Raw genomic sequence first — 16,463 nt, 5'->3', positions numbered from 1 at the left:
AAGCTGGGGTATGTGATTTCTGATTGGTCAAAGTTAACATGAGCTGTACACTTTGACCAACCAGAACGAGGCGCCAATTCTCTGTTCTCATTGGCTGTTGGGACTGTCCATTAACTTTGGCACGACTTTGTTGGTGTAGAGCGTGTCAGGGAGGGACCATAGGGGAGGGACCAAAAGAGAACAAGTGGAGCGGTTGAGGTATTTGGATTCAAATCTCTCTATCCCAACCGCCATTTTCTCCCCAAATCCTCCGCCCCAGCTTTAACACTCAAATTTTAACATTGTCACTTATCAACCCTAACCCAACTTATACATTTTAAACTGTAACAATTGGTAGAAATCGTACTGACACCGACCCCCACTCTCCAAATCATACGAAGACACACTCCATGGGGTAACCAACATACCAAAGTGAGAGCAACATGTCGGGTGAGGATGGCGATGCTGGTTTTCATGCACCTGTGTGTGATTGTATGTACAGCTCTGGAAAAAATTAAGAGACCAGTCTGTATTTTTTCTTAAATCTTCATCTCTACATTACTTATTGAAAATGCTCTTTAATGACAAAACATGTACTGGAATTTAGTAGAAATGTTGTCAGTAGTTTATATTATAAAAACCAAAATGTTAATTGTACTCAAACATATGCCTATAAATAGTAAAATGAGACACTGAACATTTGGTGTGGTCTCTTATTCTCTTTCCGGAGCTGTATTGTGTGCAACTGCAGCCAGGATCATAGAAACTATACGAATGATTGAAATAATATATATAGAGAGCAGTGCAGTAATCAATCTGCAACCCAAGATATGGCATCACACAGTTACATGAGTAAATGTGAAGCATAAAGCAACGTTTTGAAGCATTTTGCCCATAGAATAGGAACATAATTTTCAGTCACTAATTTTTGAAAAAGTTTGTAGCCCTTGCAAAAGTTAAACTAAGAGCAGAAAAACATATAGTGGACATTGGACAGGCTACGTCCCATGTAAACCTCTGGTCAGTGATTTGACCCCTTTGTGATTTTCTCTACTTATGACATCTATTGCAGTATGTCCGTCCTGGGAGAGGGATCCCTTACTCTGTCAACTCTCCCTGAGATTTCTAAAAAAAAAAAAAAATCCCGGTAAAGGGTTTTTTACTGGGAGTTTTTTCTCAGCCGAGCCAAGGAATGTACTGTATGGAATGTAAAGCCCACTGAGGCAAATGTCTATTTGTGATATTGGGCTATACAAATAAAACTGATTTGATTTGATTTGAGTATCATTTACATGTATTTGATTTAATTGTTATATTCACCAACTATTACTAAAGCAGTTGTTGTTGGCCAATACATGATTGGATCTCAGGCTCTCTCCAATAAAGCTTTACAAAAAAACCAAGTGAAAAATATATTCTTAGACATGACTTAATAAATGTGTTTACAACAGTAATACAGAATATAACCCTAATAACCAGATACTGTAACAGTAGACTCATGTCTCGGGTCGACTTGGTTGAGTAGATTAAGGGCCTGTTTCACAGACATGGATTAAGCCTAGTTCTGGACTGAATTGTACTTTCAATTTGAATCTCCATTCAACATTCCATTAAATCCAGGACTAGGCTTAATCCATGTCTGTGAAACTGTCCCTAAATGTGCTAATGCCTCGTTTCCACCGAGTCGAGCGGGTCGGAATGGAGCGGCTCAGAGCGGGACAGCTCACTTTTAAGAATCTCGTGTTGTTTCCACCGCCGACCCTACCCTTACTGGTAGGGCGGGGTTTAGGCTGGACTGCGATAGCCGCCGCCAGAATGTGGGTCAAACTATCGGGCTGTGGAACAACTGTAGTACAGCCAGCGGTCTCTCGTTTTTGCTTAGTCAAACCAGCCGCTTCTTTATTTATTCCCCCCGTGTTGCTGTGAGCGTAAACGCACAGAGACGGCTCGGTGCAACTGATAGAGACAGTGAGTGAACAGCGCTGGCTGCGGCAGCTACGTGACATCGTAGCAGTGTAGCCAACTGATTCATTTAATGAAGAGGAAAAACACCACACAATAAACAGTGCTGCGCTCACATTTTCGCCAATACACAAGACTCTCTTCACTCTTGCCGAGGTGACTACACACGGCGGAAATTATTCTTTCAACCAATAAACGGACGGCATATGCAGCTCCGCTTTTTCGGCACCCTTTCAGGCGGCTGGTACCCCAACGGAGGAGTACCGAAATTAGGAGCGCTTAAACCGTACCCTACCCAACTTTTGGCAAATGAAAAGCCAAACTACCCGGACCGAACCGCTCCGATCCGACCCGCTCTACTCGGTGGAAACGAGGCATTAGTCTTCCAAACCTGCGCGAGCAATTGAAGAAAAACAAATTTCAACGCCAGTGTGCATTTAATCAATTGGTTTGCACATATCTATCCCTTCAAGATCTCTAATCTTAATTTGCAGGATCATTTTGAATGCTGTCTGTCACCCTTTACTTGGCTAAACTGTGATCTAAGCATAAGGCAAAGCAAGGCATGTTTATTTCTATAGCACAATTCAGACACAAGGCCATTCAAAGTGCTTTACAGGGGCAAGAAATACATCAAGATTAAAAATAGAATAGACATTAGAAAAGCGAAAATAAAAAGTGCATTAAAACAGGACTGTAACCTATTTCTGCGGGGCACTGGCCCACTGTGTAAAGCAAAACTTTAACCTTTAACCTATTCCATTTAAACTGTGATCTAAAAGCATGAAACCCATCTGTGGTAAAGTCTTCTGTCTCACACACATCCGAGTGTCAGTTTGGTCAAGTCAATGATGCGGCCGCCTTTACCGAGATCAAAAAACCACAACAATTATTCCTGAATAAATGCATTATGGTAACTAACACTTTATAAAGCTCTCATGTGACAATACAAACAATACAACCCCTTGTATCAATTTGAACTGAGTTTGGATTACATATACCAAGCATCAGATTCAGAGTCTTTAGTGTTGACTCATTGTGATTGTTTAAGATTAGACACTTACTCACACTAGCCACAGTTAACACAGGACAGACACACCAAGGATTTAATGGAAATGAATGGAGGGGGGGGGGGGGTAGGTGAGGGAGGGGGGCAGGATTGGGTTAGAAGGTGACAAAGATATTCTACACATAGAGAGGTCCGTCTAGATACTGTATATATTATTTCTATACATATCCAGAACACTTATCCGGCCCTCCAACCCACTTTTCAGGCAGCTCCAATGTTAGCATGCAACTTGGCTGGTATTGTTCGGATAGGGGCTTTTTCTAACCCTGCCTTCCGAATTGCATACTCTTTCTTTTTTCTATTCTACATACTACATCTGACAATATAAATAATCTAGTTAGGATGCAGTAGGCATACACTTGGGACATACTTGTTTATTTCATCATTACATTGCGCCTTGATCTTGCCTCTTGCTTTTATATCCATCGCATCCCCGTTTGTTTTCATATGGAGGCTTCGTTGATGTGACGTCACTTCACGTGCGCCCTGGATTGCCCAAATAGGATGCTGTTTTCAACACTAACAATCTTGGCCGGATGTAGTAGGACATCCGGGTACTTCTAACCATCCTAAATCTGGCCACAAGAATCGGGACATCCTAAATCTTTTTTCTACATACTATATAGTAGAAAGTATGCGATTCGGAACGCAGGGTAAGGTTCAGTGGGTTGGCTGCTGGATGAGTGGGAGGGTTAAGGAGATGAAGTGGAGATATGGAATCAGGAAAGGAGGGAGGGAAGACAAACAGAGAGAGGTGAATTTACAAAAGTCTCACTGCTTCTTCTTTTGCCTCCGTCAAAACATTAAAGGTGCTACGAGGAACTTTAAAATGTTTCTGAAACAGTGTAAGTTCCCCTCTGATGATCATAAATTGCATATAACAGCAAGCAAGGCCATCAGTGCAAAGACAACTATTTTTTATATCGTTTTTCTTAATGCCTTTGTCATGGGTATACTATACTCTCACCCAGGAACAACAGCTGGCGTCTTAAAAACACTACCGCTTTTGTCCAAAGGAGCCGCTAGAATTAACACAAACAGAAAAGTTCCTTGTAGCAACTTTAAAATGGTAAGTGAACCATGTTAATGTGTTTCTCTGTCCTGTATATAAGATGCAAGGAGAGACTTTAAAAAAAAAATTCACTTCCCTCCTCACTGCTAACAGACGTAGTGATGGGGAGTGATGATGATGAGTGTGTGTATGAGTGTGTATGTATTTGTGTATGTGTCTGTGCATGTCTATGGGGGTGTGGGAGGGTTGGGTTCTTTTCATTTTCTTCTCTTGATTTTATTAGCCGTTTCTTTTTTTCTGTATTTTTCCGTTGTTGTTTTTATTTGTTGTAAAGCCCTTTGAGCAACACTTGAGTATGAAAAGCGGGATATAAATAAAAATTGATTGATTGATTGATTGATGATGATGAGGGTGTGTGGTGATGGTGGGATGAAGGTGCTCACTTGGTTGTCTGCCGATAGGCGGGGCATGGAGATGGTCCGCCCGTGCCCATCCACTGGCTGACAGGGTTCTGTGTCGGAGAACCCGTCCCGCCCCATCTCCCTCATCTCTACCGTCTGCAACACACAACCAGGATAGGGGACTCCACTAGGTTAGGGGAGCCGCTAACTCAAGGTGCAAGGGGACAGGAGATAACATTCCATCAAGTATCAAGGAAATTCAACTTATTTCTATTTTTTTTCGATTGCAGGCGTCAAAGACAACAATTCTGTCATTTATGCAACTTTTTTTTGTTGCATGAATGAACTGTTGGGACCTTTGTTGTCTTGAGAAAATGCTGTTGAGCCTCTGAAACGTTTATATATGGCGGGTATGTATTAGGTTAGATCAGTTATTTAGCTTTAAAGCCATACAGTCTTATACCCTATCCTCACACGGTGTATTGTTGTTTCTCTTCGCTAGCCAAATTATTCTCGAGGCCCTTTCACTGCAATATTCCATCCATCCACTAGGTGTCCTCTGACTTTCCCTCCCGTTCACATCACCTGACTAGCCCACTCACCTCTTCACACTTCCCTGATCAGTTCTGCAATCACCTAGGCTGTGTTCGGAAAGCCATACTAACGTCCTACTCATACTAAAACCCACACTAATGTCCTACTCATACTAAAAGCCCTACTAACGTCCTACTCATACTAAAACCCCCACTAACGTCCTACTCATACTAAAAGCCATACTAACGTCCTACTCATACTAAAACCCACACTAACGTCCTACTCATACTAAAAGCCCCACTAACGTCCTACTCATACTAAAAGCCCTACTAACGTCCTACTCATACTAAAAGCCCCAATTAACGTCCTACTCATACTAAAAGCCGTACTAACGTCCTACTCATACTAAAAGCCCTACTAACGTCCTACTCATACTAAAAGCCCCAATTAACGTCCTACTCATACTAAAAGCCGTACTAACGTCCTACTCACAATAATATAAAAAGGTGCTAACACAAGGATCCAAAACTGGGGCAGGAAAATATAATAATATAATATCTTAAACACAATTCTTTTTTTTTTCTCAAAATGTTCACAATTTCTTTCCAAAATAGTCCACAGCAGCACCATTTCAGATCCATAAACATCTTTGTACATCAGATTGAAGACAGAGATGGAGGGCTGGGGAGTTGGGACGTCCCAATAGACAAGTGAAAGAAAGAAGGTAGTGAGAAGGAGAAGGCGAACATCACACAAACACCAACTCTACCAACTCAAAGCCAAATGACTCAAGAGAAGCTGGAAGAAAAAAAATCAAGGAATAGAAAGATGACTGAGAAAATACTGGAGATGTGGACTGGAAGCAGGAAGAGACAGAAAGGCAGATTCAAAAAGAAAAAGATTTCAAAGGATGGATAGACGTCTTGTATGCTGGAGTAAAAGCAGCAACATCAAGAACTTCAGATTACAGAAAAGATCTCAGAACTCTGAACTCAACTGAGAAAGTTGCTTAGAACATGCCCTGCGTTCCGAATCGCATACTCTTTCTTTTTTCTATTCTACATACTACATCTGACCATAAAAATAATCTAGTTAGGATGCAGTATGCTACAATTTGGACATACTTTTACTTGTTTATTTCATCATAACATTGCGCCTTGATCTTGCCTCTTGCTTTTATATCCGTCGCATCCCCGTTTGTTTTCATATGGAGGCTTCGTCGATGTGACGTCACTTCACGTGCGCACCAGATTGTGGGTCAGAATCGCCCAAATAGGATGCTGTTTTCAACACTAACAAGCTTGGCCGGATGTAGTTGGACATCCGGGTACTTCTAACCATCCTAAATCTGGACACAAGAATCGGGACATCCTAAATCTTTTTTCAACATACTAAATAGTAGAAAGTATGCGATTCAGAACGCAGGCATGGTGTTAGGCATGAGAGAGTTGATTTAGGACAAATGGTTCTCAATCTTTTTTCACATCAAGGACACTCAAACAGAGTTCTTAAATGCCTTCGCAGTTGTTGTGTCAAATCAGTTCATATGAGGGATAGTACACTTGGTTTAGGTATGCCAATAGATCATGTTTCTATCATGAAATACTCCATTAGAAACAAATTAGGCCACATGGATTCAAATGTATCGTCTTCTGTCTCTAGAATGAAATAAAATCAAATCACTTCTTAAGAAGCAACAAAATAGGAGCTAGTTGCTACCCATAGTTCGGAATATCGAAAACGACAACTTTAGATTATTCTTAAGGATGGGCAATTGGTTGGATAAAACTCACTAGAAGTATTTAGTTAATTTAATTAGGAAAATGTTTGCAGCTTAAATATATATGGAAATGTTCTGGTAAATAAGTTCCGTAAGAATGTGAAGTCATTGAGATAAAAAGAGAATTGATGTTGGACCTCCAGTTGGATATCAGTCAACATGTGGAGATGATTCCAGTATTTTATCATTGAATATTGACTGTCTACTGTTACTAGCCCAGAAGTTAATGTGTGAATGTCGATAGTTAGCCTGCTATCGTGTAAATCGGAAGAACTCTCCCTTGCAAAAGAGTCTCCGGTCTCAATGGGATTTACCTGTATAAATAAAGGTTAAGAAAAAAACAAAACAAAAAAAAAACAGCAAGGGTTGGAGACAAACGGTGGTTTTGAGCGGCGAACATGGTTGGGCTTCCATCGTAGTGTTACTATAGTGACAATGTGTGTGTTTGTGCTCATCATACCTGCGGGTTGTGGCGGTCGTCGTGGAGGTCGTCCGGGTAGGGTCTGTCTGGGCTCCAGTTACCCGTCTTCTGGAACATTTCCTGGGCCTTGGTCGTCATCCAGGACTGGCTCTCCGTCATGCCACCCTCCGGAGGTCTGGCATCCACACACAAATATCATGTTGATTTCCCATCTATGTTTAAACTGATTTTTGCTTTTGAGTTCAGACAAGCCAAAAGTTATCGATAAAAAAGGGGGCCTTCCTAAAATATGTCCTAACATTGTTTAAACCTGCAGTGTGTAGAATTTTGGATTTTATTCCCTAGCAGACTTTGTAGAAAATAATTATACTATCCATAAGTACGTTTAATTTAGTGCACAATAGCTGAAAACATTTTTTTTAATTATTCTTTTTTCCCTTAGAAAGGGTCAAATATATGTCCATATTTGTCCATACCTTGGACCAAGGCCTTGGCGCCGCCATGTTGGAAGCGTCATAGTTGGAATGTCATCAGGTGCATTGTTTATAATTTAGAATTGTAGCTTCTGTTATTATTCAAAAGGGGTGGGGTTACCCAGGGAGCGTTGCATTCTAGAACTTTCTAGAATTTTCTAGAACTTTCTTGATGATGTCATATTACACACTGCACATTTAAAGGTGCAGTGTGTAATATGACATCATCAAGAAAGTTCTAGAAAATTCTAGAATGCAACGCTCAAAGACAAGAACAATTCTAAATTCTGAACAATGCACCTGATGACATTCCAACTATGACGCTTCCAACATGGATTCCTACATAAGACCTGCCTGCTCACTGTACAAAATGTAATATTAATATTTGTAATTCTCCGCTCAGGAGGATAATTCAGATTATTGGCAGAGGTGATTGTACACCAATGAGGACATATTTATGAATGAGGATATTGATTTTAGCTAATAAAATACTTAAAATGTTACACAGTGTCCCTTTAAGTGTGTGTAGGTTCTACTCACATGCTGTTGTGGTTGTCGGGCTGGGTGCTAGGGAGGCCGTTGAGCCCCTGGCCCCCCTGGCCCTCCGTGCCCCCCTCCTCGGGGCCTGGCTCCATTCGCTGAAACATTAATGGCGTTCGGTTCTGTGTGAGATACACGACATGGCCTGCAGGCTGGCATCAGGCACACTCACATGACACAAACACAGGATGCACTCGCAGCATGCACCCACACGAGGGCGCCATCGGCAAGAGCATGGCTGTGGGTTTCCAAGGTAAAGTCCCTTCACCGGACCACTGATCTGGGATCCGCTAACCACACTGAACACTGAAACACAGTCCCCGCGTTCTGAATCGCATACTCTTTTTCAACACTAAAAATCTTGGCCGGATGTAGTAGACATCTGGGTACTTCTAACCATCCTAAATCTGGCCACAAGAATCGGGAATTCCTACATGTTTTTTTCTACCATACTGAATAGTAGAAAGTATGCGATTCGGAACGCAGGGTGCATATAATTTAACACTTCTGAATTAAATATTTTTCCTTGAAATCAGTTTAAATTGATGTTCAGGGAAGAAAAGCTGATCTCAGATCTGTGTCAGACGGAAACTTTTACCTTAGGCATTTGAAGTAAGATCACTCCTAATCACAGGTCCGGTGTGACACACTCATGAAACACAATCAAGTAATACATTTTACTCAGAGGTCTTTGTTTGACAAGCTGTGTGATCCTCAATCTGCCAAATAGTTTTGAGTAATATGATATTTTGTGGAAGATTATAGGCCACATCTGATCCTGAAATATTCCTATCAAAAAGCTACTTCTGCCTCCATCAGGTCCGTGGTAAGGCACCTTTCCTACCCGAGGATCTTGGGTAATGAAGTCCTCTCGGGGTTGGCTTAAAGGAAACAACGGTTTGTGACTGCTACAGCCTGTGTGAAGTCCCTCCACCGCCTGGAAGCTAAAGTTAAGTTAAGTTACTATTAGTCAATGGTTATATTGAAATTTGTATTTTCTCATCTTCCCTCTCAAGTTACCACACTTCGGAGGGGGTCAGAGCGCAGGGTCAGCCATAGTACAGCGCCCCTGGAGCAGTTTGGAGGTTAAGTGTCTTGCTCAAGGACATAATGGTAGAGGTAGTGGACACCGTATATGTAATACCAGCCACTACTAGTTTTACAACTAACACCCTCCTGTCCAGTGCCGGGGATCGAACCAGCGACCTCATTGTTACCGGTCGGCCACCTTTCCTCTAGGCCATCCTAACACCCAAGGCTAAATGCTAAACAACTTCAGATAGACTGAGGGCTATTCAGATGCTGACTCTTGTGACATTAGCATATGTCTGCTCAAATGAACTACATGTTGATTTAGCTTAAAGACGGTCTGCTTAAAGTGGCTACGAGGAACTTCCAGTTTTTGTTGATTCTAGCGGCCCCATTGGACGAAAGCAGTAGTGTTTTTACAACAACAGTCTATTGTTCTAAAGATCTACATGTTAATATTTCTGTGGACCACGTTGTGATATCTTATGGATCAAAGAAGTCGATACTTGATCAAACTCGGAATTCTTCTGAATTTCTAATCCTGTCCATTCGTCAATTTCAGTGCTACCTACCTACCTATCTATCTATCTATCTATCTATCTATCTATCTATCTATCTATCTATCTATCTATCTATCTATCTATCTATCTATCTATCTATCTATCTATCTATCTATCTATCTATCTATCTATCTATCTATCTATCTATCTATCTATCTATCTATCATGGAGGTAAATGACAGAACTTGATCTCTGGATGGTCCGGAACCAACTAGCTCCACTGAATCATCCTGAGCAAATTCGTGGTACAAACATTGAGAATGGATTATGATTAAAACACTTAACACAAGACACTTTAGTGGGAGTGTGTTTCAACATTGGCATATGATTCAATGAATGGTCCCGGGGATTGACCGATTACATACGGCGCCACTGGTCAGGGGAACCTCCACTCAACATCCTAGCAACAATCACAGACAGACAGACAGACAGACAGACAGACAGACAGACAGACAGACAGACAGACAGACAGACAGACAGACAGACAGACAGACAGACAGACAGACAGACAGACAGACAGACAGACAGACAGACAGGCAAACAAGCAGATTCATGAACACACAGACTGGAGAGAATGGGTCTTGGTTAGAGATAACTTGGTGACAATCGACCAAACAGCAAGAGCTTGATTTGATAAGTCAAGGTCTCATCTCCCTGGAAGGATAAATGGTTCGAATCAGAGGGAAAGAGACAACATGGAAGACAACACACAAAAGACAATAAAACAATTGGCAGAAACAAAAAGACTGACAGAGAGCAGACAAAGAAGAGACACAGCAACATGTCAACAAACACTTGAAGAGGACATTTGAGATGTGACAAGGCGGATAAACAGGAGAGACAACAAATGAGGAATGAAAGAAGAAAATCTACTTGCGGGGTTGTCTTTGGCCCTATTTGCACTACATTGCTCAATACGCCGGTCTTTGCTTTGTCAAGTGACGTCAAGATTGTTGTCGCCTTAAAATGTTAGCAATGTTCAGCGGACCACTTAAGATGCTTTATATGCGATTGCTTGACTTATAGTTTCCGTCTCCATTAACTTCACAGTGCTTGGTCGGCTTACTTATAGGTGGTTGTTTACGTGTAAATGTACTTTTTCGAGTGGGTCCTTAACACGTTTCCTTTAGCTTCCGAAAAACCAAAACCTTTTCCATGCATGCGGGTATCTTGAAGCATAACCGCTATGTCACCGGTCAAAACAAGACAAAAAACAGGGAGGGAGGTGGGGGGGGGGGTGTTCTTGTTTGCATATGTCACAACAAGTGTTAGTGCTGCATTGTATTTTGATCGGTTAAGGTTGGAGTCAGCAATCCTCATTCAAAAATCCTTTTCATCAAAAGTAACTAAAATAAGGGGGAAGGGGGAGGCACCCTTAGCTCAGTTGGTAGGGCGTCCCCCCCATGGGCCTCGGCCAGCAGCGGACCCGGGTTCGATTCCAGCCCGCGGTCGTTCTCTGTATGTCACTCCCCTCTCTGCCCCATTTCAACTCTGTCTCTACACTATCAATAAAGCATAAAAATGCCAAAAAAATACCTTAAAAAAAATAAAGTAACTATATCTTTTCACTATATGTTCTTGGTCTGTTTTGTGTCTGCGTGCTGAACAAAGGTCTGGTTTTTATACACAGCTCAGGCTCCGTAAACGTGTATGTGACAAGGGAGTCGGACCGGCGCACGGCAACATCTCTCCAACCAATCAGACACAGGCAGGGTTTGTGACGTCGGTAGCAACACTTTTAATGGACAGGTTAGCGATGACTGCTGTTGCCAAGGTACGGTAGTTAGGGAGCATTAAGGCAGGTTAAAATATCAACAAGCGTTCTGCGGAATGGCTGACTCCACCTATAAGGGAACTTCTGAGGGAGGAATTTGGATATTTGCCTTTTGTATCGATGGTTATCAATGTATGAAAAGAAAATATAGCATTGACGATACAAGAAAGATTCTGCTATTAAACTACTCAGCAGCTGTACTATGATTTGTTAGCCATTATAAAATGGGTGGCTTAAATCCTAACTGTTGTATAATGGGCGTATACATACTGCGTTCCAATCAGTTTTCAGAGTAAGAGTTCCATATCACTTCATGACTGAGGAAGTAACGCCGGTAGTTTGTAAACAAATGGATATGCTAAACGGAGGCTCACTCTTTGGCTGTGGAGGGTCTAAAGGAGGCTCACTGTTTGGCTGTGGAGGGTCTAAAGGAGGCTCACTCTTTGGCTGTGGAGGGTCTAAAGGAGGCTCACTCTGTGGAGGGTCTAAAGGAGGCTCACTCTTTGGCTGTGGAGGGTCTAAAGGAGGCTCACTCTTTGGCTGTGGAGGGTCTAAAGGAGGCTCAGTCTTTGGCTGTGGAGGGTCTAAAGGAGGCTCACTCTGTGGAGGGTCTAAAGGAGGCTCAGTCTTTGGCTGTGGAGGGTCTAAAGGAGGCTCACTCTTTGGAGGGTCTAAAGGAGGCTCACTCTTTGGCTGTGGAGGGTTGGGAGGATTTAAACACACTCTCCGATGGAAACAGGAACAAACTTCAGTCAGTTTGGTGTCCCGTCATAAACTCTGGGCTCCGGTGAGGCTTTACTATGGAGGAGCGGCGGCTGCGGCTATCCCGGAAAAAAGACCAAAACAAACAGCCCGCAGAGCGACTAAAGAGGAGGAGGACAACTCTAAACAAAACCAAACATAGCCAATAGCCATAAGAAATAAAAAAAATTCAAATTGTGCAACAATGTTTTTGGGTAGATTCTTCCTTTTCAAGTGGTACGAAGAAGAGAGGAAGGATGGAGTGAGACACTGCCGATATGGTGGACAAACTGACAGACACACAGACTGTTTCAAGCTATTATGTATGCACTGCTGATGTTGAGAGAGAGAGAGAGAGAGAGAGAGAGAGAGAGCCTGTGTGGACCTGCCCATTCAGTCCAATGGGATGGCTGCATTCAGTAACATACCAACATATACTGCAGCGGCTTGTTGTTGACGAAAGAAAAAAAAAAGACTTACATACTCTCCATCCACCAATTCACTCCTTGGCTTCTGCAGAATGGAAATACCATTTTTAGAAAAGATATATATATATACACTTTTGTAAGATGTACGTGGGGTTGGCTTCATTCCATGATCAAATTTCGTTGTATTAAGAAAGTGAAATTTCAGATCTGAAGGGCTGTATACCAACAGGGTGCAAACAGGAGGTATTACATGAGTGGAGAGATGTTTCCACATGTAAACAACACAGTGTGGACGAAAAAATACAGATAATGGGCAGGATAAGGAGCGAGTGCATCTCAAAAGGCATTCATCGGGACATGAGGGGGAAGTGCTTTGACGGGGGGATTGCAAGGTAAGGCCATGTTGTATTATCATCATCATCTCCATCATTTTTCAAGGCATTACCAATATAATTGACTTGACCCTTTAAACAACGTTCAAACAGCCCTTTGTGAACAGAAAAGACAACAACTCGAAGATGCAGGGAAAGGCAAAACGTTTCTACCTAGCTAGAGAAAGTAAATAATCTAGATATATGCGTTATCAAGCATGGTAAGAAGGCGCGGCAAAGGGAGCAACATGGTGCTAGAAAAAGGACGCAGATATTTCGGGTGGCATGCTCATAAAAAGGTGCATCGCAGGCTGAGCAGGAGGTAGGGGTGTTTATTCGGAAGTGTGCCTGGGGAGTTTGTATGGGATTTAAATGTATAAGATATAGTTCTTATGCTTTTAAATCCACATTAGGCAGAAGAAGTGCAAAAATTCAGTCCAGACGGGCTAGTCAGTGGAACTTGTATCAAATAAGAGGACCAGGAAAGAGGTAAGAAGGAGGAAGGAGAGAGAAAAAAAGAAGGATTTTTTTTTTTTTTCATTTGCTGGAATTTCTCTGAAGTCTACCTGTTCCTCTCTCAAGGCCTGCTGCCTTTTCATCTTGCTCTGCCGGTAGTATTCCATGATCATCATGGCGGCGTAGATTTTGCCCACCGTCAAGTCTGTGGCTGCTGAGAAAATGACAAGTTACCCTGCAAGATTAGACCGGGGTGGGATGGGACCCTGAGCCGTGGGGGAGAATGGGAGTGCGGGACGAAGATGCAAAAAAAGATTCCAAACACAAAACAAAAACCACAGAGAAAAAAATAAATTATTCACACAAGAACATGCGAGAATACACTGGCAGTTGGGACAATTCTGTTTCAGGTAAACAAGCCATGGACACCAGACTTCAAAATCAAGACTTTAAACTTTCAGAGGTTCAGTTCCTCGATTTGGCCTGTACTGGCTGTATCCTTAAAGGCCTACTTCAGCTGTGGGAATATGAAGGTGTATTGAACTCTGAGATCCCTATGTAGTATATAAAGGTGCAAACATTTTAGAAATCGGTTCATCCTAGCCTGGAGGAAAGACTGAGGAAGAAAAACCTCATTAATTAATTAAAATAGTGATTTTATAATGATAGAACGCCGGTTCTGTATGGAAAAAGTATTCCGTTAAGGGATGATGGTGGTTTTTCTCACTATAAAGCCACTTTCACACACATAAATTCCAGGAAATATCCAGAGATTCTGACCCGGTGAATGTGTATATCTACTGTACCTGATTCCCACATGCAGCACAGATCAGGAGATTGTCCATGTGGTGCGTGTTCACATATATATAGCAAGGCGAGGCAAGGCAAGTTTGTTTACATAGCACCATTCAATCACAAGGCAATTCAAAGTGCTTTACACAGGCATACTATACATCAAGATCAGATTTAAGAATATGCTAGAAATACTCGGACATGTGTATATTTCTTGTCAAGTGATATCAATTTGCCCCCCCCCCCCCCATCTCCCATCCAGGATTGAGAAGTAGGCCACCCTGGGAAAATCTTCATAAAGTCCGATTTGAATAATCCGGACATTTGTATTTACTCTTACAGCTAGCTCACCTAGCTAAAGTCTGGATAATTCCCAAGTCACAGTGCATGTGTGAAAGGGGCTTATGATTCTGGCAAACCTGGCCAGCAGATGTCTGAATCCCTCTAAAAAAAAGGAAATTGCCCAATTTAGGAGGTGTATTTTCAGACTAAAAGGGATAAATAACACCGAAATGTAAATCACATACAGAGAAGGGGTGGGATTAAATACGTGTACACTTCTTCACACTCCTTTTTTGAACATTTTGTTACAATTATCAAGTGTTTGTCAGTCATATACTGACATGCTAATAACATAATCTATCCAAGCCAAATTGATCTGTTAAGGGGTAGGACTAGATAAGTTTTTTACTTCCTTCTACCCCCTTTTGAGCATGTAGAAAGTGTGTCTGTTTTTTTAAAAATTCTATTTCTTTTTTTGCTTTTGTTTGTTTTTTTATTTATTCATCTATTTTTTATTGCTCGCATGTTCGAAATAAAGACAATCAATCAATCAATCAATCAATCAATCAATCAATCAATCAATCAATCAATCAATCAATCAATCAATGTATCTAATTATGCTTTTCTATTTTATGTAAAATCGTTATTTTCTGTATGATAATTTCTGTTTTCTTTTACATGTTCGATATATAAAAATTATGTTTCAATCAAAAACTTTTTTCTTCTTGAAGTAACATTGATAACTGTCTAAACATCGGCTGTTTACGCTTCAACTGAAACAGAGCTGAACTAGCATGCTGGTGTACAAACACAAGATCACAACACTGTACAATCATTAACACAACGAAGCCAATAGTCTTTTCACAGGCAGATGCTGTACCTATTATACGTCTTCAAACATTCTCATAGTACTTCACTTTCATCTAATGTCATATCAAAGCTTGTTGTTAGGTGTATTTCATATTTAGTCTCACAGGACTGGGTAGCCACCTCACTAAGAAACCTGTGAGCACATCAGTGAAATTATGAAAACAGGAGCTCAATTTTTTTCTAAAAACTCCGAACTTGTATCCCCCGGAGTTTTGGATGGAAAAACACTTAAAATCAGAAAAAATACTGAGCTTTGTTTTGGTTTGTCAAATATTACTGACCGAGAGAGAGGTGCCCTTTTCAAAGTGGTGTGGCTACAACTTTTCAAGCATTAAAATTTAGAAATGACCGTGCCAGAACATATAGCCATACATATTGTATTCTTTTATCATATTCCCCCGGGCAATAAGGCATGCCAGTGCATATGTTGTACCTTATTACGGCCATGCGTTTCGCCATACAACTTAAAAGGTATTGCTAAACATGCGTCATGTTACTAGTTTGTATCCATTTTTATCAATAAAACCATTTAAAAACTCATTCATCACAATCATCCTAGATAGACTCATTAGCCTAGATCTATTGGACTTGTTTATTTGATGCTCTATTCTTCCTGTAGTGAAAAGACTTCTATAGAGGATCTTCTATAGTTGGCACCCCCTGATACCAGGACTGAGTGAATGGTGTGGAAAGATCAACAGTGTGGGTGTGTGTGCTACTGTGTTCACTATTATGTTTGTGTCAGTGTGCATGTGTGTACTGGTGTGCTGGTATTTCACTGGTAGTGTGTGTGTGTGTGTGTGTGTGTGTGTGTGTGTGTCTGTGTGTGTGTGTGTGTGTGTGTGTGTATGTATAAACAAAGATGATGCAGAAATGACTTAAGCCGAGCAATAACAATATTCATCGTCCATCTAAATATGGAAACCGCTGTCTGACAGTTGGTTCAATCCAATATAAAATGCATCACCTCGACCAAACTGCATTAGAAT

General features: G+C 41.3%; 1 protein-coding gene across 1 annotated transcript in view; it reads right to left on the bottom strand.

Moving 5' to 3' along the window:
• The window catches only part of cacna1ab (calcium channel, voltage-dependent, P/Q type, alpha 1A subunit, b), a gene marked incomplete at both ends in the record, with an annotated part of 236,991 nt that overhangs the window by 12,037 nt on the left and 208,491 nt on the right, over nucleotides 1–16,463 (bottom strand). Inside the window, 4 exons of the mRNA XM_080029679.1 lie at nucleotides 4,466–4,579; nucleotides 7,198–7,333; nucleotides 8,172–8,323; nucleotides 13,641–13,744. Of these exons, the coding sequence (XP_079885805.1) occupies nucleotides 4,466–4,579; nucleotides 7,198–7,333; nucleotides 8,172–8,323; nucleotides 13,641–13,744 (506 nt within the window). The remainder of the gene's footprint in view (nucleotides 1–4,465; nucleotides 4,580–7,197; nucleotides 7,334–8,171; nucleotides 8,324–13,640; nucleotides 13,745–16,463) is intronic.

Source organism: Ammodytes marinus (assembly GCF_949987685.1).
Source record: "Ammodytes marinus genome assembly, chromosome: 6".
NCBI lineage: Eukaryota > Metazoa > Chordata > Actinopteri > Uranoscopiformes > Ammodytidae > Ammodytes > Ammodytes marinus.
The sequence above is the reverse complement of the archived record's forward strand: the minus strand, read 5'-3'. Positions and strand labels throughout refer to the sequence as shown.